The sequence below is a fragment of the Adiantum capillus-veneris genome, chromosome 22 (assembly GCF_014529385.1).
Source record: "Adiantum capillus-veneris isolate H3 chromosome 22, ASM1452938v2, whole genome shotgun sequence".
NCBI lineage: Eukaryota > Viridiplantae > Streptophyta > Polypodiopsida > Polypodiales > Pteridaceae > Adiantum > Adiantum capillus-veneris.
The window spans coordinates 27,444,740-27,468,535 of NC_140952.1; the positions used below are offsets into that span (position 1 = coordinate 27,444,740).

The following is a 23,796-nucleotide window of genomic DNA, read 5'->3' on the forward strand; positions in this document are numbered from 1 at the left end:
ACAGGATGTGGGTGGAGCTCCCAAATCTCATTGTATGAGCACAATGTGAGAATGAGTGAGAGCTCCTTATTCTTTGTATGTATAAAGAATAAGGAGATAAATGTGGGCGGCCGAACACTAGCCGGAAGACACGAGCAAAGCACGGTGAGGCACATCGCCTTTACCTAACATTCTCCCACTAAAGGTTTTGTGTCGATAAGTGGCAAGAAGACTAGCCTACAACTAGTATATACAAGAGGTGAGAGAAGACGGCTCTCAACCTATGCACATTGGCTCACTCTATAACCACTCTAGTGTAGATGCAACATGCAGACCACTAGGGCTAAAGCTACGATGACACTCCTGATGCAGGTATCGAGTGATGACCTGCATGGCTCCACAATGCACAATGCCAATGTCAGTCATCGCATGACTGACAACTCTCACTGCAAATACACCAACCGCATAAGCAAGATCAAGTCGTCTCAAGACCAAAAGGTCAAGCAGAGAGACACTAAAGTCAATGAAATATGCACTATGTGTGCCAACCTATCCCTGTCAGCAACCTCAGTGCCATATACATCCTCATCAGGAACCACCTGACTATGCATCACCATGTCAGCATCGTCTGGCAAAGGCATATTTGTTGAGAATGACTGCAAAATGGAAAAATCAGCACCACTGCAATCACACACAGCTGTCTGAAGGACACTGTCCCCTCAAACGTATCAGACACATCATAGAACACTGTTGCCCTCAAACGTATCAGACACATCATAGAACACTGTCGCCCTCAAACGTATCAAACACATCATAGAACAATGCATCAGTCTCTGGCTCAACTAATGTCACCTCAACTGATGACTGACAAAGTTGTGCATCCCCAGAGATACCATTGTCTGCATGAGCGTCACCACAAGACAAATGCAAAACCTACTCTCCATGCAACACATCCGCAAAAGAGACACGCCTCGTCTCTCGCTCAAAGCATGCCAGCAACAAAATCAAGAGGGCGCCATCTTGAACCTCAGACACATGCATAGGATATACCAGGCCGTTGCGTGCTCCTCTGGCAATCACTAATGAACCGCAATGCATCTGGAAAGACTGCTCTCTAAGCAGTACATGAAAGCTGTCAACTGTCTCACTGTTATCAAGATCTGCCTCAGCTGAGGAACATAGCGCACATGTCATAGCGTGTATGATGCACCACTGGGCAAAGACAAACAAACGTCTCCTGCACCCTCTATGTCAAATGTCGAACCATCAGCAAGTCGCACACAACCAAGTCTCCCACTAGAAAAAGTGCTAAACCACTCACGACATGGTGTGACGTGGAAAGCACCATCACTATCTAATAACCACTGTGGAGAAACCAAATCTCACTGTATGAGCTCAATGTGAGAATGAGTGAGAGCTCCTTATTCTTTGTACTTATAAAGAATAAGGAGATAAATGTGGGTGGTCGGACACTGGCCGACAGACATGGGCAAAGCACGGTGAGGCACACCACTTTACTTAACACTTCATGCTTGAGTGGAGAGATTAAAAAATCTTCTTTATCGACTTGCCCTCTTTGCACATGAAACCTTAGCTTCCCAACAATCAATGGAGTGATTGAGGCTCTTGCTCTTTGGAAGCTCCATCTGCTTTTACTACATCCCCCATCTCAAAGTCATGACTTCCTAGCTTAGTAGCTGGCTCAATTGAATAAAGTTGTGGGTGGATCCAAGATTGAACAATATGAAAGCACCATGCTCTCTTACTTTTCTTCAAGCATAAAAGAGTGGTGTTCCTTTGAAATGGCCTTCCTTTTTTAGAGCTTCCACCATGGTGGCTCTAGGAGTGTCATTACGTTCACTTCTCTTTGGATCTTCCTAAGAAACATGCCCTTGCTTCCCACACTTGAAACACTTATTATCTTTATGATAATGCTCAACCTCTTAAGGTGAAAGTTTGTTTTTACCTTTGTAGCATTTTTCATTTGCCTTTGCTTTATTGTTGTTGTTAGCCTTGGGAGAATTTTGTGCTGCATTGTTCTTCCCCTTTGGCTCAACTGGTTCCTTAGCTTCCGTTGACTTTGAACCTTTCTTATTCCCTTATTGGAAATGAATCCTCAAGGAAACCATAGTGTGATGTATGACCGTTGAGATAGTTTCAGGTCTTTACAAGTTGACATACTCACTAATCTCCTCATATAGGCCAACACAAAATTATTGCTTTTGTTTTGCAAATTCTATCTTCTTGTAGACATTGGCTTTAAGATATAAGTCCCAAAACATATCCACATACTTTTGAATAGATTTGTATGGGGCCATCTTTAAGCTTCACCGTTCTGTGAAGACTTTGTCTATAGCATCACTTGCAAGGAATTGCTTCATAACTTTCCATGTCTTTGAAGCTTCACCTTGAGCATGTAGGCTTGCCCACCATTGATTGGTTGACTTTTGAATATGCATGGAAACATTTCAAAGCATTGAAGATTTTGAGAAATCTTCATCTTCAAAATCCGCATTGAATTGTTGGATATAAGCCAACACTTTATCAACTGCTCCGAAGGTTCTATCATAGGTAAGGAATTGATGTTCTTTCCTCCCTCTTTTAATTTTTTCAACTTACGTGACCTCTTCCATGCCGCATAAATTCTCCATTTACCCCTTCTCTTTTCTCTCTTAGGTGGCAAGTCATTGCTCTCCGGGTCAGAAGATGGTGATGACAAAGAGGAAGAGTGTTAACCACCGGCGTACACTTCTAGTAGTCATGGGCCGGGTTTATCGGTCCAATAGGAAAAGGGTAAGAGTGATCGCCGATTAGAGGCGCACTCTAACTGGAACATTCAAGGGTTAGTTGGCTTTGCATGGGCGCCCAAGTGTGAATGGGACGAGCTCATATAAAAGTCACCTAAACCCAAAAAATCATTCATTCTTTCATTTGTGCAATTGAAGAGTACTCTTGCTCCATCTCCATCTTCTTCTTCTTCATCTCCTTGTGTGTGTGTGTGTGTGTATGCGTGAGAGAGAGAGTGTGTGTGTGATCAAGCATTGTGACGACGGCACGGAGGCGGCGAAGCGGTTGAGTGCGGCGCAACGACGGCTCCTTCTTCTTCGTGGCGAGGAATTCTCCACGATAGCAAGCGTAGAGTGGTGAGTGACACACTATCGTCATCTTTGAGCTTGCTAGTTTAGGCTAGTTGCGTGCTTGGAGCCATCTGTAGCTCGCACACAATGCTATGCAAGGCCCTTGCTTTGATATGTGCAGTAGAAGCCCACATTTTTGGCACCGCTATCGGGGAATCGCCCTGCACTAAGCTCAAGAGACACTATGTGCTTCTTCTGTGAGTGTTTGTGTTAGGAATGAAGAGGAAGAAGAAGAAGTTATTTTTTACAAGCTCTAATTTCCTGCATAATCTTTGTTTTCTGCCAATGTCTGCTTTTACACAATTTTTTATAATTTTCACAGTTAGTAGCTAGTAGTGAATGAGTGTTTTTTGGCAATGTCTGCTTGCACACAGTCTTTACATAGTTAGTAAATAGCTTGTTTTCTGTCAATGTCTGCTTTCACACAGTTTTTAATTTGCACAGCCAGTAGTTAGTGTGTTAGGTAGTGACAGAGTAAGCAGTTAGCAAAGTAGGAAGTTGTACTGGGAGTTAGTAGTTAGCAGAATAGATAAGCTTAGTTAGGAGAGTAGTTAGCTGCAGAAGAGATAAGGTTAGGTTAGTTAGGAGAGAGAGTAAGCAAAAAGTTTTGAGTGTGTGTGGCCCAAAAAGGCCACCGAAACTGCATGCGGCAACCCGCCAAAAGAATAAAAATAAAAATTTAAAAATAGAAAACCAAAAATATTTAAGCTGGAGGTGTGAGTGTTCTCTACAAAAATTTTGGATCGGGATCATTTCCCCAAGCCCAAGCCCAGGCCCAGGCTTCAACCCTCAGTCTTGTGATATATACTAGACTCACTCTTATATACCCTACCCCCACAAGAGGGAATGAGGGCATGTGGGACAAGTTCCTCAAGTCCTCCACCATCCCCTTCACACTCACCCTTTGGACTTACTAATTATATCCCTCTTCCCACCTAGGAAAAGACTAGTTTTAGGATTCCGAGGGCTGTATGTAACCGAAACGGGGGCTGTAAAGCACGGCATGTTCCTCTAGCCAAGACGCTTGTTTTGAGCTATTTTACACCATATTCTGTGGCTCGGTTAAAAAAAGGGACCAAAAATACAAAAAAATTGGATTAAACACCTAAAAAACTAGGTGGAGCGACCTCCACGGGCACTTGCCAACACCTCTAGAGTGTCGAGGTCACATGCACCTACGCTCTGGTCGTGTGCTAGAGGACAAGCACATCAAGAGTGTCCCCATTTACGTGGGCACTCATTATTCCTCTACCTTAGGCTCTAGGCCCTCAGCGGGGACCCAAGGTAGTACCACTCAGGACCCGCATATAGCGTCTAGTGACTCTTCCTCTGACTACGATGTCATGGAGGGTTACCCAATGCCTAATCCTGATAACTCAAGCCAAGACATGCATGCCATGAGCCCATGGTCCGGGCCGAGCGTGCTTAGCCGCTTGAAGGAAACCTTTAGTGGAGCCACTCGCTCCAAACATGGAGCTGACGATGTAAATGAGGGGAGTGGGGAAGTAAATTCTCCGTTTGACCAACGTAGACCCTATGCCCTTAGAGAATGTGCACGTGAATACTCCATTCACTGCACCCCTGATTCTTCAGAGTTATTCCTCTCCGAGGTTATATTACCTGATGGTAGAAGCCTTGCCGAAGTGCAAGAGGTTGAGCGATATATCATTGCGGCTAGGGAAAAGGAAATCGAGAGCTTACGCAAGGTAGAGCAACGAAGAGAGTTAAAAGAGAAACCCCTATGTCAATATCTTTGCTAGGAGAGCAATCGAGTGCTCCTGAATTATCGACCACTAAGGGTCAACCAATAGAGAGCCACATTGCATTTAGTTCAAAAGACACCTCTAGCACCTCAAGCTTAGATGGAGCGTTCCTAAATGAGAATTGGGAGTACAAACTACAAAACAAAAACTCTAACCGACCTATACACGGGTCACACCTATCACATGGGTTGGTTAGATGTCCTACAGTCCACAACGGGTACTACTAGTGTGGAGGATCAACAACAAAGAGTTTGTGAGGTCATCCATAGGGTTATTGAGCTAGAGAGACAGAACAAGGGGATCCACATGCCTTCAACGGGTCTCATGAGATTCTTGGATACAGGGAAGGCTAAACAACCAACCTTATCGCAAATGGAGACTCCCTCGGTAAGTCCGATTGATCCTCCATATGATGTTTCGTGAGGAGTCTTAGTGCAATCTGAGCCCACAAGTGATAGCTTTACTTTTCCAAGTCTAGCTCATCTTTCCCTTGATGACACCACGACTACCATGCCTACCCCAATGATGGGCATCATTTGTTAGTAAAGCACCGCTACATGATATCTCAATGTCGACAACGGCCCCTACAAGTGTGTACCAATCATATACACCTATGGGTCATCGCACTCATGTAGCCCCTACCCCTCCCATTGTTACAACAACCTATGCTCCACAACCACAACACCCAAGCTCTTATTTCCATGGGACCATACCGACTAGCATTAGCATGTCACATCCGACGTCTGCTATGCCTAGGGCTACACATATGAACTTTGGACCGCCATATGGCACAACATCGTACCAAACGTGGAACCCAAGGGCTTCCTATGCGCCAAGCCCAATGCCAATACCTACTCCACATGTAGGTCTCTGGAGCACCTCCACCCACGGTTCCTGCTCACTTAGGTGACTTGGCAACATTTGCTCAAGCTATCGGTTGATCTATTGCTGACAATATGCGTAACATGCTTGATAGAGAACCTAGAAGTAAGGCAATACAAATAGCCAAGCTCACACAAAAATTTAGTGGAGACGGGTATGTGAGAAAGCATATCGAAGTGTTTGAACAAATATGCGATTGTCTAAGAGAACACAATGACCTGCATAAGAGTAATGCTTTAAGCCTAACCCTAGTGGGAAGGCTGGGGATTGGTATAGAACCCTAAGGGTGGAAGAAAAAACGATTTACCCTACTCTTAGGAGACTGTTCTTAAAAGAATACATATGAGAGGGAGTGCTTTGGGGTGTAGCCTCTCAGCTCCAGAAAGCCCAAGGAGAGGAAGGAGAGTCGGTGAGAGACTTTATTAGTTGCTTGAAGCATTTGAATTCTCGTTGTAATCCAAATGAGCGCTTCAATAATAATCATTTGCTTGATAGATTCATTAGGGGATTACGACATGAGGATATCTACAATGGCCTAGTCATTAGAGGTATCACCACTTGGGAAGCAGTCACCACCAATGCGATCCAATTGGAGGATAATTTAATGATTCAAGGAGAAAGAGTGTCTGTTGAGCCTAAATCTATTAGCTCACAAGCATCGGGGCATCAGCCAATGACCCTAGAGCCTATTGCTAAGGAGCCAAAGATATCTGAGATGACTTTAGCAGATCTCACCAAGGCCATTCAAGAAAGTCTTAGAGACAATTGTGCTCCGCAAAACAATCATATGTATCCAAGAAGGGAGCAACAATGGTGCTCAGTATGCTATGGACCACATAGTACCAGTGAATGCCCTGAACTGCAATGCCTGTGGGAGGTATGGTCATCAAGCTAAGGATTGCATAATATTTAAGCGCGCGATGGCCAATAGACCAACCTTAGCATGGACGGACACACCTCGAGTGCCTGCATTGATGCCGGCCCCACCTCTTGAACAAACGTCAGAACACATGGTCCCTAGGGCCCATAATGTTGTTGAAACAACACCCTTACCACCTCCAGTGCTAGGACCACAACCACCATATCCGAGAATCACTTCTGTGAATCAAGTGGGTTGTGAGTCATCTATTGCTTGTTTGGAAGGCTATGAGGAAGATTTAGACCCTAATATTGCCTACGGGATGGATGCCCTTGAAGAAATTCCACAATACTACATGGAGGACTATTGGGGACAAGTCAAGCTTGTCTATCAAGTAGCTGCTCTTGTTACAAGAGGCCAAAACATCAATTACACTGTAAGAGACCACCTCTTCAATGCTATGAGTGAGGCAAGTGAACAAGTTTGTGGAAAAAGGGATGGTCAGGCCTAGTTCATCTCCATTTTGTTCACCAATTCTATTAGTACAAAAAATGATACTTATAGAATGTGCGTGGACTATTGGGTGCTTAGTCGAATATCCAGAACAAATAGATTTCCTATTCTTAGGATAGAAGAACTATTCAATAAGCTACAAGGGTATACCTACTTTCGTAAAATAGATCTCAAAACTGGTTATCATCAGATAAGGATTGTGGTTGAAGGTATTTGTAAGATGGTCTTTTGTACAATTTTTGGCCTATTTGAATTCTTGGTACTACTTTTTGGGCTTACCAATGCACCGGATACCTTTGATTGAATGATGGAGAGGCTCTTTAAACCTCATCAAAGCTTCATAGGAGTGTTCTTCGATGACGTTATCATCTACTCTCATTCCATTGAGGAACATAAGTAGCATTTGCAAGTAATATTTCAAGTTTTGAGAGATAATAAGCTTTATATTAACAAAAAGAAAAGTGAGTTTTTCTTAAAGGAGATTCAATATTTAGATCATATTATCTCCCGAGTAGAGATCCGAATGGACCCTAAAAAGTTGGAGGTAATAAAAGGATGGTCTATAGGAAGTACATATTATAGACGCTTCATAGAAAATTTCTCTTTATAGCAGAGCCATTGTATGATTTGACTAAAAAGAACGCTAAATTTGTATGGACTTTAAAAGAAAATGAATCTTTTGAAAATTTAAAGGCAAATCTTACCTCTCAGCCAGTGTTAATATTACCAAACCTTTCAAAGCCTTTTTGAAGTTTAGTGTGATGCTTGTGGACAATGCCTTGGAGCTGTTTTGCTTCAAGAAGGGCATGCCATAGCATACAAAAGTAGAAGATCGGATGACCAAGAAAAGAATCTAGGCATATATGAAAAAAAGTTGCTAGCTATTTTACATGTCGTAGATCGATGGAAGCATTATCCCCTAGGCACTTTGTTTATCTTGCGCATAGACCACCAAAGTCTAAAGTAATTTTTGACTCAAACTAAATTAAGTGATAAACAAATTAGATTGGCAAACACTCTTTCACAATTTAACTTTCATATTGCTCACATAGTAGGTAAGCACAACCAAGTGGTTGATGCCCTTTCACGAAGACCAAGGGTAAATGTTATATCAATAGCTACTCACAATTATCTATCGTCTATGATAGATGAGTATGCTACGGATCTAGAATTCAAAGATGTGATGTCAACTATTGCACTAGGGAAGAAAGAGGAACCATTCAACATGCAAGATGGTTATCTTCTGTATGGCAATTAATTATGCAATACACATAGTTTACATGGAAAGGTTATGTACGAATCTCATGTTCCACCTTATGCGAGACATAGAGGGATTCAAGCTACTCTCAAGGGAGTAGAAATGTACTTTTATTGGCCAACAATGAAGGAAGACATATCGGACTATGTTGCCAAATGCATTGTATGTCAAAAGACAAAGTATGATAGAGAGAGGCAACCTAGTTTGCTATACCTGATTCCCCATGGAAAAGTATATCCATGGATATATCTTCGGTTTGCCAAGATCCATTCATGGGAATACGAGAATATGGACAATAGTAGGTTTAGCAAGCACGCACATTTTATACCGGTCAAAAAGACTATTAAAGCACACCATATGGCAACCCTCTTTATCTCACAATTCTTTAAGTATCATGGCTTACCAACATCTATAGTATTCAAGAATGACTAGAAATTTTTGGAAGGATCTCTTTGAGAATTTGGGTACTAAGTTCTCCTTGAAATATTATCCACAAACGGATGGACAAAGTGAGATAGAAAATTCAACTATCATTGATCTACTTAAAGCCTATGTTACGGAATTAGATCAAAGAGATCAATTTGCCCTTAGCAGAGTATGAGTACAATAACATTGTCCATACTTCTGCAAGAAAGGCACCCTTTGAAGTCATTGAAGGAAGACCCAAGCTCCCATTGATAGTCAAGGCTCTGGGGAAGATATGTGTTGTTGATGAGTATAGGAGAGACCTCAAGCAAAAGGCTGTTGTTGATAAGAATAGAAGAGACTTGACCTTTAAAGAGAATGCTTAGGTACTTCTCAAGTTTCCCAAAGCACGCGTGAGCCATACTACGGGCAAAGGGACACAAGGATGCCTAACGGGTCACCAAAAATGCTATGCTAAGTCATCATAAAGATATTTTGGTCCATTTCAAGTTCTTAAGCCTATCAATAAAACAACTTACAAGTTAAGGTTACCAAGCACTTGGCTCATTCATAATGCCTTTCATGTGAGCCTCTTGAAACCTTATAAGGGTGAGCCACCCAAAGAGCCGGTAATTGAAGAACCACCCGAGTTTGAAGGTCAAGAAGAGATCCTGTAGCTAGAGAGAATTCTACGACATGAAGACAAGGTTTTGAGAAGTGGTAAGACTATCCGACAATATGTTGTCAAATTTTAGAACTATCCTTTTGAAGATGAAAGACATCTAGCTAAAGGAGAATGTAAACCTTGTAAATACTTACAATGACTCTTGTCAAAGGTAATGACTAGGTATTAACAAGTATTCTTTATGAAGAATTTGTCTTGTTTTGACTCTAAGATTTCTTTTGAGTGTTCATAAGTTTTAAGTGTACACATTTTGTGAATCATGCTTGCGGTAGCTTAGTCTCTCAAGCACCCAATAGACCTTTCCAATCTACTATGAAAGATGATTAAGGCTAAGTAAAGACATGCTTGCGAGACAGATGTGAATGTCCTAAGAGTAGGTTAATAGGCTAAAGCCCACTCTCATCAATCCTCCCCTTGGGGTTTAGGATGTAAAAATGTAGATACAACTCATGGGTGTCAAAATAGCTCATAGGTTGCCATGTCATGATTGTCATACCAAAGATGGCTCATGTGATGGTTGCCAAATAAATGGCTCATAAGTGCCTAAAAGACTCATAATCATATTGCTATGATGACTCATAAAAATCCTCCCCTCAAATTTATGCTCATGACTGAGACCAAGCTCTCCCAATGCTTTCTCCAAAGTGATACAATAAGTATGAGGTAGAGGTAATCATATGCGCCATACAAAATCTCTAAGTCGGAATCAAAGGAGCAAAGTGTGTTGTCCCTTGATTTTCTTCTTCTTGTCCTTCTCCTTCAACATTTGCTCTGGCCTTCTTCAACTTCTCGTGGATGGTCTTCTTCTTTGGCTAGTCCTTGTAAAAACATCTGACATGTGGATGACCTCTCTTGATGTAGTGGGTACACTTATTATTACTGTAACAATCCTTTGAGATGTGTCCAAGCTCACCACAAAATTGGCTCTTGGTTTTTGATGTCAAGGTTAGGTAGACTTCATTATCATCCTTGGAGGTCGTATATGATGTAGGACGAGAAAAGGGCATACAAAGGTGTCTCCTCTTACAAAAGGAGAGGGATAATGGTTGATATAATAAGATGGGGTGCAGGGGGAGGGGGGGACCTCAAAGTCTATGATCTTGGAGGATACATGGGGGCTTGATGAAGTAAGCATAGGAGAGGAAGGGGGGAGGGGGGGGGGGGGGAGATAACGGTGTGGGTGGTGTGAAGTGTGGCATTCATAGTCCTAGGAGTTCAAAACTCCTGGATGATGGCCTATCTTAGTGACATAGTAGACTGCCTACTGACCCTTTATGTGAGCCTCGCCCACCTTTTTGAGCTTTTCTCCTTTGTTTTTGAGTTATGAGAGGGTAAGCTCTTCCACAATCCATACCTTGGTATCCTTGAGGAGAGGGGATTGTTGAAACAGATGAAGGTGGTCTTCACGATTCTTGAAATGAAGAATGGCATGGCCACTCATGATGCGTTCGTTGTGTTGATTGTTGCTCTTGGTGTTGATGCTTGACACACTGCTAGTGTCAAATCATATTCGTGGGAGGGTGTGTTGGCTGACCATAATGGATTTGTAGAAGTTGGCGCTCAAGTCGAGTGTCGAGGGAAACCCTCCAATGCAGACCTTAAGTGTGTTTTGTTGTGAAGGTGTTTCTCTGGAATCTTTAATGACACATGTCTTGACTATCGAGGAGATGTGTGTGGTTATATCCTTGGCTTGTTTTCCAGTCTGCGTCTCGACTCTCTATCTTCTGGGATTTTGCGAGACGACAAAGGTTGCCATCTTCTCGACTTTGGCCTCAAGTGCGTGAGAGAGAGAGAGAGAGAGAGAGAGAGAGAGAGAGAGAGAGAGAGAGAGAGAGAGAGAGAGAGAGAGAGAGAGAGAGAGAGAGAGAGAGAGAGAGAGAGAGAGAGAGGAAAATTAAGTGCGTGCATGCATTTGTCACAATTAAGAGAGTGGTGGCACAATGGAGCTCGAGAGCCTCATTTACATCATCATAAATTCTTGCACCACGGTCACAATCGACAACCATCCCTTGATTTAATTCTTTGCGAATAACAATTTTCCTGTCCTTTCCTCTCCACATCAATTGCCTTGATTCTTTGATTGGGCTTTCCCTCCTCCCTAGTTGTATTGTGTATCAGTTGGATTGTAAGACCTATAATATCTAACGCTACCTTTTGTGTGCCCTACTCACACGACGGCTTCCACTTTATAAAATTATTTCACTCACACACAAAAGGTAGCGTTAGATATTATATAGCACAAAAGTTTGAAGCGACATCACGGGAGGTCTGCAGCTTGCCGGGCGACGTCTTGCAGCGACAGTCGAAGGAGGCATGCTGTGCAGGCTGAAGCACATGTGCTCCCGACAGAGAGAGAGAGAGAGAGAGAGAGAGAGAGAGAGAGAGAGAGAGAGAGAGAGAGAGAGAGAGAGAGAGAGAGAGAGAGAGAGTCCATCCTTCGACGTCGACCTGTGGGCATGCCGTGCAAGCTGAATGCCACATTCGTGTGTGTGTGTGTGTCTGAGAGAGAGAGCCTTCGACAGTCGACAGAAAGAGTGGGGGAGGGAGGTAAGACACCACACCAGATAAGAGAGACAAAGAGAGAGTTGTTTTTTTTTCTCCCTTTGTTTTGAACAAGCAACTTCTGTTTCAGTAGAAATAGAAACTTATCTCCTTTTCCCTTTTCAATTTCCAAGTGAAACATTGACGGAATCTTCAGTAGTCTTATAAAAAAATTGACACTCAACATGTGGGTGCTTTAATAAGCATTAATGAAAAAATGTCATTTTTTTTTGAAATGGCCCGCTCATAGGCTTGCTTAAAATGAGCGAGGCTCCAAATTTTTGAAAAGTGAGACACGAGGGTTGCAAGCCATGCCGCTGGGCCAGAGAGTGGGCGACAACAGCGAGAGCCGCTACTGTGGCGTCGAAATTCCATTTGATGAAGACATTCACACCGCTCTTGCTCACAACCTAGCTGGAGGCTTCGACTTTGTCTTGGCCCCCCTTGTACGTACCGTCCACCTCTTTCTTAATGCGCACACACACACACACACACACACACACACACACACACACACACACAAAACGAGAGAGAGAGAGAGAGAGAGAGAGAGAGAGAGAGAGAGAGAGAGAGAGTAAGAGTATTAATGCCCTTGAGCCAAAACTGACCCAGGGATCATTGCCTACATGGAGTATTTCATAGAGTTCTTACTATTAATACAGTGGCTGTCAAGATGTTGATGTGTAGCATATATGTAGCTTATGAACACCTACTACACCAACAAGCAACCAAAATTAGGGATGTCAAAGGATGTTACGTTTACACAATAAGAGGGTGACCATCATCATTAGGAAAGAAATGAGGGACGGCTTTACACAAAAGCTACCGTATAATGCAGTTCGAGCCTTTGGGCGGGGGTGGGGCTATCCATATCTTTGGGCTCCCTTTTTAGGAACAAATAAACAATATGCAAGCTGGCTGCCACTTTCACACACACTCTCTCTCTCTCTCTCTCTCTCTCTCTCTCTCTCTCTCACACACACACACACACACACACACACACACTTTTTTTGTAAATCTATTTGATTTATTTACTAGTGGGAAACCTCAAAGCGAGGAAAACTCACCGAAAGGGTAATGTACAATGTGAAGAACATAGAACTACTCAGCTGTATAGAGTAGCTAGAAACAGTCATAGGAAAGCCGATGTATCTTTGTGGTGATATCACCAACTTTCAAAGCAAATCGTAACGATTGCCTAAGCTTGAAGAGTGGGAATGGGTCTGCATGAGTATGACTAAACATGCAAGCATTACACTGACTCCACAGGGTCCATTAAGCCCAATATCTGACCCACATAAAGAAGAGCGCAAACCGTTGTAGTGTCGATGAGAAAATGCCAAATACCTAGAACCGTTTGTGAAAAACAACCCCAGGAAAGCAGAGCCGCAGACAGGCCGATGCACGGCGTAGGAAGTCTCTAGTAGTGTAGCAATCCCACAACAAGTGGCAAATATCCTCTTCTACATTGGAGCAACGGACGCAAGAGATAGGGCGAATATGACGCGCCCTAAGAAAAGTGCCAACAGGAAGCACTTCAAGCAAACAACGCCAAAGAAACAGTCGCTCCTTCAACGGCAAATGGCTTTTCCACAAGTCAGAGAGAAGCTTCCTCCATCAGAGATCAGATTTGTGCATGTGTCAAAGAGCATTGCAGTGATCAGCAAGCCATGATTGTGGTAGAAGAAGAGCATAAATTCGACCCGCAGAAATATCTCGAAAAGGCGTTTCCCGAAGATCCCAATCAAACATGCGATCATTATCAGGTAAGGGCGAAACTGGCAGAAAGTCAAGCAACATACATTGATGTTCTCTCCAAAATTGACGGTAATGCGTACCCAATCCAAAACGGCGAGTGGCGAAGGGAAACTCAAAAGTATATCCAGCCTCATCGACTACATCCTCATCCACACAAATACCACGGCCAGAGAGAAAGTAAGCCTGGCTAGGGGAGCGTTCGACCAAAGTAAGAGAAAATGCTCGGCTCCAATGGAGGCTCTCCAAGCGAATTGAATCACCTTCCTGCCAAGGATTCCATGAAAGATGAATCGTAACCTCTTTCCAGGCAGACACTAAAGTGGAAGCAAGAGGACATCCAGGAGTGTACCCTTCCATCTTGCCGAAAACCACCTCCCAGATAGATGGTTGCCAATGGCCAAAAGAGGAAGTAGCAACATACTGACCAAGGTGTGCAAACATAAGAGTCCAAGACTGAATTTGTTGCGCAAGTATCGCCAACAACATAGCTTTTCGAGCAAGAACATGCCTGCGCAAATTCAAGATGTTAAGGCCACCCAAGCGTTTAGGAGTGCAAAGCTTCTCCATAGACATCAAATGCAAGCCTTTTTTCTGAGTATGAGTCCGCCACAGATGGGACATGATGTCCGACATAAGAGATTCAAGACAACGACAAGGCGAATGCATCAATGGCAAAAAGATCTGAACATAAGCCAACAAAATTGCTCTGAACAATTCGCAGACAAACATGTAATGGCCAAGTGGATAACTTTCAGTAGTGAAGCTTGACATTCAAACGTAGGATAACCCAATCCACTTTCTGAGAATGAACAACGTATTTAGTAATCGCATCTAGATCCATCCCGGACCTCACTGATGTCGGATTAACTAATCCCATATTGTGATCATGTCTATAGAGATTTTCGACTTAAGTACTGTCGTGTGCGAGTTTGTCCTCGTTCCACACTCAGACAGATGAGCAATTTGAGATAGAGTATGTTTGCAAAAAATCTTGTCGTTCCTTTTTGAGGTCAAACATATTTGACCTTCAATCGTCATCGAGTAAAAAGAAATTGGATTTCATCAAAGTGGACGGACTTGCCTTCCAGTTTTTTCGTCAAGTACAATCTCTTTGCCCTTGTCATTCATTAAATTCGCTTTATTAGCCTGATAGTCAACCACGGTGTTGTCCTTGTGGTACCAAGGGATTCCTCGGAGGATTTCACACCCTTCCAAGGCATGATATAAAAGTCCTTGTTCCCTAAACACCCTTGACATTGCAAACAAAGTTTGCCAATGATCAGTGTAATGGAAACATCCCGTTCGGGTGCCGCTAGAACTGCTTCCGCCTGTGGCCTTTGCCTGTCGGGCGTAATTCCAAGTCGAGCCGCCAATTCAAAGAAGTTTGCCTTGGCTCCTCCACCAAAGAAAAATGAGGGCTTGTGTCTTGTGACACATCCAACCCTATGTGTCTGTGGACAAGCTACTTCATGACATGGGTTCAATTCAATTCAGTTAGCCTGGCTTAGGAAGTGTTTTGGCACTTTTGTGAGTCTGTTCGTAGACCGTGCATGTCGAGACACTTAGATTCGATGCATATCCTCTGGTTGCACACAACATGACCATTAGAATCCATCAAATCCATCAGGAGCATTTTCTAGTGCATTGAACCTATTTTCCCTATTTTTGACATTCTTAACTTATTATTTTTAAGTGACTTTTGTTGGGATTTAGGTAGGGCAAATTTCATAAGTTTGTATATATAGAAACCTAGCGCTAACACTTTTTAGCAGAAGAGGCAGCAGGAGCACCTTGCTCAACAGGCAACTTCTCAGCAAGACCCCCACAGAGGCCAGGCATTTTTGCAAGAGACAGCAAAAGCTAGCGTTTTTTGTTGCAAGACCAGCCTTGGCGTTTTGCACATCAGATCAACCCCGGAAACCACAGTAGCGTTAGCAGAATCCACAACGACAGCAGAATACAGATTCAGCCCTAGAACGAGCGGTTTCAGTTTCAGCAGTCAGTTACCGTAGAAGAAGTCCCGAACCTCGCAGATCTCACCTTCCCGCAGCAGATCCTCGCCGCACGGTCAGATCCCGCGGAGTTTGCAGATTCAGCCCGGAAAACGCAGATTTCAGCATCTGCGTTTTGAGCACGTCGTCGTCGCATTGTCGTCATCGACATCGTCACCGACATAGAGTTAGAATTCAGCAGATAAAGATTTGCAGATTTCAGCCCTTAGCATTTTCAGTTTTCAGCCCGTCTCGTCGTCGTCCTCATCGTCGTCGACATCGTCGGCAAGTCCAAGCATTGTAGAGATTGTGCAATCAATAGTAGACTGCTCTCGCCATAGAGAGTGGGGCCTTCGGAGGAGGGTTGACAACATTCTGGTGTCGTATTCTCTTCTCTCTCTATCTCTCCGTCTCAGTACCTTCATTCACAGTGTCATTCAGTTTGTTTGTGATCAATTTCACTCTCTTACTAAAGGAACGGAAGGCTCTCCCTTCCATAAGTAAAAGGAACCTCGAGCACAGTTCGGAGCACTTATCTTGAGCAAAGTTCAACATTCACTTCCGCTGCACCTTACATTGGTATCAGAGCTTTGGTAGTGTTTTGTATCACTGAAGGAAAGAACCACATAATTTGTTTTTGTTGCGGTCGCACGTAACCCAAGTCCTCTTGGGCGTGTCGATTCCTCATCGTGTTTTTGAAGAGTGACAGGAAACCCAAGAAAGAAGGGCTTGTCCAGCCTCCCCTTGTGCCTCTTTTCACTCATTGAGAGCGGACCGTGCACTTAACGGCCGGCCAATCGACGTGAGGTGGGGAAAAGCAACCTTGGTGTGAGCGCAAGGCCGCCAAAGGGTGTGCCCGCGGAAAAGAGCAGAACTCCGCTGAAGAGAAGATCCTTCCCTAACACAGATTGCAAGCGAAAGAAGAACCTCAAGAACTTCAAGACCCTCAAGGACCTCAAGGCTCAAGAACCCAAGAACCCAAGACCCGCAAGAACCCAAGTTCCTCGTGAACTTAAGAACCCAAGCCTTCAGTGGATGGTCATCACCCGAAGCGGTATGGATACTATGCATGAAGGTGATGAGCATGAAGTTGGCGAAGAAGAATTTTCCCCACCAGGAGGTTTCTTTGACCCTCCCCCTTTCCCATCTACACCAAGCTCCTATGGAGGAGTTGCAGCAGTTGTTTATGGAAAGGAAGTTAGAACGCGAAGCAAGAAAAGCAGAAAGAATGGCCGACTTTGAACGTGAGCGCGAGCAAGCACGCTTGAAGACCGCAAGAAGAAAAGCAGCAACAGAGCGTGAACACGAAGAAAGAAAAGCAGAAATAGAGCGTGAACACGAAGAAAGAATGGCAGCCATAGAGCGTGAGCACGAGCAAGTACGCTTGGAAGCCAAAGCACGAGAAGCAAAGTTGGATCGTGAGAAGAAAGAAAGAGAAGCAGAATTTGATCGCGAGAACAAACAAAGACAAGCAGCATTTGATCGTGAGAACAAAGCAAGACAAGCAATGAACGACCGACACATGAAGGAGATGTTGCGACTCTTTTCTCAAGTGCAGGCACAGATGCAAGAGATTCGGGAAAAGGAGACTCTCTCAGTCTCTTCTTCTCCAAAGCATGAATGGTTTGCATGATGAATTGCATGATGAATTGCATGATAATGATGAGCATGATGATTTGCATGATGATGTGATTTCTCACAAGCATGATGATTTGCATGAAGATGATGTGATTGTTCACAAGGATGATGTGTTAGTTGATACTTTCTCTAGTGAAGCTAACCTCATTGCAGGTTCGATCAATCACGAAGAACCGATCTTGGCTCTTGAGTCGAGGTCCACAGAACCCCCACAGGAAGATTCGATCGATCATGAAGAATCGATCTTGGCTCTCGAGCCTAGGTCCAGAGAACCCTCACAGGAAGGATTATGTGTACAAATGATTAGTCAGCACGCATTGTACGAGTGTTTCATTCGTGATCGTTTCCTGTATTTTAGTCAGCGTCTTTATGTGATTCCTTTTCCTAGTCATGACATATTGTACGTTGAGCACGATTCACTCATGGATGACCACGGATGTATGCGGATTTCTCATGAAAAGATGAAATGTTTTCATTCAAGGAAGTCAGATTCCATGTCTCTTCCTTGGCATGACACATCCGTAGAAAGAGCACAAGAAAGTATGAGCACCAAGCATGGGCATTTCTGTTGTGAATTGCCACAATTGATTGATTTAGATCAGAAGAGAAAGATTCGATTTCATTGTTTGTGTGTGTGTGGTGAACGGTTTGGCACTCCGTCTCTTTGTTCATCTACATTGCATGCACAGTCTTTAGAAAAGACGAGTTTTTCCAGTCACTTTACATGGAATAGGTATGTTCATGTTTTTGTGTTGGCAGTGGTTTTAGGAATTTTCAGCCTTCGAGATTCTTGAAGAAGGTGGACCTACGTCCATAGACAAAGTTGAAGCACTGAAGGAGCTACAGAAGCCTTTGTGTCGCTTTCGGCGCGGCCCAAAGAAGCAAGCGTTGCAAACCTTTATGAAGTTCAAGTATCGCACGACCCACGCATCCGAGTGGCCGGCAAAGAGTCCTTCCCAGGATTCCAGACCCTGTTGGCGATCTCCCTCGACGCCATACAGTTCGGTACCAGTACCTCACTTTAAAAAGGAGGGGATGTCACGTGACACATCCAACCCTATGTGTCCTTGGACAAGCTACCTCATGACATGGGTTCAATTGAGTTCAATTAGCTTAGCTTAGGAAGTGTTCTGGCACTTTTGTGAGTGTGTTCGCAAACCGTGCATGTCCAGACACTTAGATTAGATGCATATCCTCTGGTTGCACACAACATGACCATCAGAATCCATTAGAATCTATCAGGAGCATTTTCTAGTGCATTGAACTTATTTTCCCTATTTTTGATATTTTTCACTTATTATTTTTAAGTGACTTTTGTTGGGAACTAGGTAGGGCAAATTTCATAAGTTTGTATATATAGAAACCTAGCGCTAACACTTTCTGGCAGAAGAGGCAGCAGGAGCACCTTGCTCAACAGGCAACTTCTCAACAAGACCCCCACAGAGGCCAGGCATTTTTGCAAGAGACAGCAGAACCTAGCGTTTTTTGTTGCAAGACCAACCTTGGCGTTTTGCACATCAGATCAACCCCGGCGACCACAGTAGATAGCAGATCAGCCCTAGCGTTAGCAGAATCCACAACGACAGCAGAATTCAGCCCTAGCGTTTTTGGAGCAGCAGGACATTCAGCGTTTGCAATTCCATCGCGAAAGATTCAGCCCTAGAACGAGCGGTTTCAGTTTCAGCAGTCAGTTACCGCAGAAGAAGTCCCGAACCTCGCAGATCTCACCTTCCCGTAGCAGATCCTCGCCGCACGGTCAGATCCCGCGAAGTTTGCAGATTCAGCCCGGAAAACGCAGATTTCAGCATCTGTGTTTTGAGCACGTCGTCGTTGCATTGTCGTCATTGACATTGTCACCGACATAGAGTTAGAATTCAGCAGATAAAGATTTGCAGATTTCAGCCCTTAACATTTTCGGTTTTCAGCCCGTCTCGTCGTCGTCATCATCGTCGTCGACATCGTTGGCAAGTCCAAGCATTGTAGAGATTGTGCAATCAATAGTAGACTGCTCTCGCCATAGAGAGTGGGGCCTTCGGAGGAGGGTTGACAACATTCTGGTGTCGTATTCTCTTCTCTCTCTATCTCTCAGTCTCAGTACCTTCATTCACAATGTCATTCACTTTGTTTGTGATCATTTGCACTCTCTCACTAAAGGAACGGAAGGCTCTCCCTTTCGTAAGTAAAAGGAACCTTGAGCACAGTTCGAAGCACTCATCTTGAGCAAAGTTTAACATTCACTTCCGTTGCACCTTACAGCTTCCTGTCTCGCACTTTGCCCCATGCTGTGCAAGGTTCGGTATTTTCGTTCATCTGATCAAAGTCGGCGGTTCCCGCAAAATCTGGTACCAGTCTTGCTTTTGTCTTTCCTTTTCTTCCGCACTCGGCTGCTGCTTTGTAACTCTCTGGCTTATCTTCTTGTTCATCATCTTTTTAGGAGTTCTTGTCCATGTCTTTCTGCGAGTACAGGTTTCACTTGTCTGCACTCGTCTGTCCTTCCAACTTTCCTCCTGACCTGAGAGGAGAGTCAATGGCCTCACGCCATCTCGTATAAATCTCATTAGTTAGGTAATTCTTCAAGTGTTTCGCCAATCTCGGGTCTCTGGAGTACTTAATCAATCTCTTCACACATAAACCAATCTGCAGTTGACGTTTGTACTCCATTCTGGCAAACTTTTCTACCGAAAAATTTGCCCAAACCTTCATTCTTTTCTTTGGTTGCCGCGCCAGATTTTAACTTTTCTTTGCCTTCCCACTGAGAGGTGTCATCTCTATCAGATTCTCCACGAGAACCCATGTGTAATCTGGGATTCTTTACGGCTTTATGCTCTGTAAGACAGAGCGATGAAGACGGGAGCGCGCCTGATGCGCGATGTACGAAGGGTGGGAGTGGCTGATACGTCCGGGGTCAGGACGCGAAAATTCTTTCACAAAAACTTGCTTGTGCTGCAAAAAAAGGGATTGGATCCTCCGTAGAAGGAAGAATCTTTATGTGCGCTCTGATACCACTGTAATCGGCTTGGACACCCCAAGCGAGAAATCAATAGCAACACACGAACAGAAACTTCATAATCACTGAACTTTGAGAGAGAGAGAGAGAGAGAGAGAGAGAGAGAGAGAGAGAGAGAGAGAGAGAGAGAGAGAGTAATCACATAGTACAACTCCCGAGGGACCTTTGCTCTCAGACTCTGCGTCTAGATGCTTTGCAGAGTGAGGCCCCAGGGGCTCCTAAGTTTTTATAAACATTACAAGGGATGCCAAAAGCAGAGCCCCAAAAGCTTGTAATTCAAAAGCGCTCAACCCAAAAAGCAACTGGCTCCAAGAAACTGCCAAAAAAAGCAGCTAGTGCAATTCACGGAAATCCGTACGTGCAGCCTGCCACGTCAGCATGTCAGTGCAAAAAGCAGATGTCCGTACTGCTGCCACGTCCATAGTCCTTACAGTGGCCATGTCAGTAGTGCGTACAGTCTGTCCACGTCAACAGCCACATCATCTATTCTATCCGCAGGGTCATGCCATGTCATCATTTTGTGACAATGGCTGCTCCTTTTACAGAGAACAGAGTGCAGTAGACTATACTCCAGTAGCAGCCTCTTGAACAAACTTGGACATCCCAAGTCAAGATTCTATCGCGACACACGAGAGATTCACTTCAAAACAGTCCACAAAATTGACACGGCCCGGCGTAGTTCCGTGCCCAGTGGTATTGGCCCCAAAGACTGGCGCCTTTTTCGGTATTTCTTTTTGTATTAATCTATGTTCAAAGTACAAGGGAGTAGGCAGGTGCTCACTCTGAGACTCTGCGTCCAGATGCTTTGAGAAGTGAGGCCCTGCCCACTTATTTATAAGTACAAGGGATGCCCAAAAGTAGAGCCCCAAAAATCTCTAAACTTAAAAGCTTTTAATCTCAAAAGCAATTTGCCCAAAAGCTGCCATAAAAATCAGCCTGCGCAATACACAGAAATCTATACGGAATGCCATGTCAACACATTAACATAGAAAGCGGGTCCGTATTGTCAATGCAAACGCGGCGCGATTTCTGGGACTACCCGTACAATGCCACGTGTCAGCCCGTCGGCGTGTAATCCGGCAAGTGTCTGTGTGTGTCTGGGGTTAGCCACGTCACCAACAGCCTCCCTCCATGGATTTGATGGCTCCACCTCCAGAGGCTAACACCTTGGGTGCGACAGTGGCAACGACTCTTTCCCTTGGATGACAGGATCAGCTGTCCAGCTCCATCTCGTTATTGTACATATGCAGTTCCTTCTTTTAAGCCGTTTTACTGCGCTAGTGGGTTCTTTTGCAATTCCAGTGTTTTCTCGCAGTTCGAGTGTTTCTCTCATCTCGAGATGGTGAGTGGTCTTGTGGCGGGCAACCTGTAGCTGGGCTACAGTGTCACTTGGCAGGGAAAGGTAGTTATAGTTGGTCGTGGGTTAACATTGGGTGGACTTACTCCTGGACTTGACACGTGGCAAGAGTGGTGGTTTAGAGGACACCGTGGCCGGTTCTTCCCCACCACAGTTTGGAGATAGGTGTAGTTGGACAGTCAGAGATATTTGAGTTATCCGTTGGCTGTCCTTTTTGGTTGTATATATGTTCATATTTGCTTTAGCTGCGTTACACTGCTCTAGATGGTTTTATGAGTCTTGAGTGTCGAGTCTACACCACACATCCGCACTCTCCTTGCACATCTTGAGCCTCAACACCCCCATTGTACCCGTGAGTTTTGGGCTCGGAGCTGAGTGTGCTGCCAGGTAGAGTCTGTACACGTTCATTTGAGTTAGTCGAGTCCATATTGTTCAGGTTCTACTATTGAGTCGCTTGTTTGCTCTGTCGTTCATTGTCTACAGTGTGTTTTCATTTTGTTGGAGTGGGATTTCATGCACATTGCATTGAGGAGTACCCACAATAGAGAGCACGACACATTATTCCTGCCAGTGGCATGTGAAGGAGTACGAGCGGAAGTGTGACGCGAGAGAGAGTGCGAGAAGAAGAGCACGACGATATGGTGAACTCGCTCTACTGTAATGTGTAGAGCATAGTGAGTTCTTATTAGGTTTTTACAAAAGAATATGTGTACATACCTGGCGGCCCGCCCACTTACCTGGGCGACCACATTGGGCTTTATACCCCAACAACCTCCCACTTGAAGTCCAATGTGGTACTTTAAGTGTGAGAGAAGCTACTATACAAGCTAATATACAAGAGATGTAGAGAAGTGATGTACTACCCTACACCTAACTGCTTGCGAAAATGCGCAAAGCTCTCTGAGGGAAGTCCTTTTGTAAGTAGATCAGCAGGATTTTCTGTGGTGTGAACTTTGACAAGCTGAAGTTGCTTATCCTCGAGCATTTCCCTGATGAAATGATACTTCACATCCACATGCTTTGTCTTTGAGTGCTAAACTGGATTGCGAGCCAATTGTATAGCACTTTGACTATCACAATATAACACAGGTATCTCTTCTTTGATTCCCAAATCTGTTACTAGTCGATTAAGCCAAATTGATTCTTTGCATGCCTCTGATGCTGCAACATATTCAGCCTCTGTAGTAGACTGAGTAACACAATCTTGTAATCTAGAACGCCATGATACTGCTCCACCAGCCAATGTAAAGACATACCCTGACGTAGACCTTCGGTTGTCTAAGTCACCTGCATAATCTGAGTCTGTAAAACCCTTTACACTTAGCTCCTGACTCCCATAGCATATACGCATACTCTTTGTAGCTTTCAGGTATCTCAATGTTCCTTTCACTGCCTCCCAACGTTTCTTGCCTGGGTTTGACATGTATCGACTTACTACTCCCACTGCAAATGCAATGTCTGGGCGAGTAGCAATCATTGCATACATCAAACTACCCACTGCAGACGCATATGGAATCTTATCCATTTCAGCTTGTTCTTCCTCAGACACAGGACAATCTTGTTTGCTAAGTTTCACATATGGTGGCAATGGAACACTCAATGCCTTTCCCTTCTCCATATTGAAACGTTGCAAAACCTTGTCAATATACTCTGTTTGAGATAACCAAATCAACTTCTTTGATCTGTCTCTCTCAATGCGCATACCAAGTATATGACTTGCCTCACCCATGTCTTTCATGTCAAACGATTTTGCCATCTTTGACTTCAAAGCTGAAATTTCTTCCAAGTGCTTGCCAGCAATCAACATGTCATCCACATACAAAATAAGGATCAACCAACTGCCATCCTTAGCCTTCTTTGTATATAGACAGTGATCAAACTCACTACGTTTGTAGCCTTGAGAAAGCATAAACTTGTGGAACTTATGGTACCATGCCCTCGGTGATTGTTTTAAGCCATAAAGACTCTTTAACAACTGGCATACCAAATCTTCCTTGCCTTTCTCAACAAACCCTTCTGGCTG

The 23,796-nt window shown here is 44.0% G+C and overlaps 1 protein-coding gene across 2 annotated transcripts in view; it reads left to right on the forward strand.

Moving 5' to 3' along the window:
- The first annotated feature begins 12,294 nt into the window (after positions 1 to 12,294).
- Positions 12,295 to 23,796, forward strand: part of SKB1 (SHK1 binding protein 1) — a 128,211-nt gene continuing 116,709 nt past the window's right edge. For both annotated transcript variants that reach the window (XM_086495409.1, XM_086495410.1), the window contains exon 1: positions 12,295 to 12,468. In XM_086495409.1, the coding sequence (XP_086351535.1) occupies positions 12,334 to 12,468 (135 nt within the window). In that variant the 5' untranslated portion in view covers positions 12,295 to 12,333. The remainder of the gene's footprint in view (positions 12,469 to 23,796) is intronic.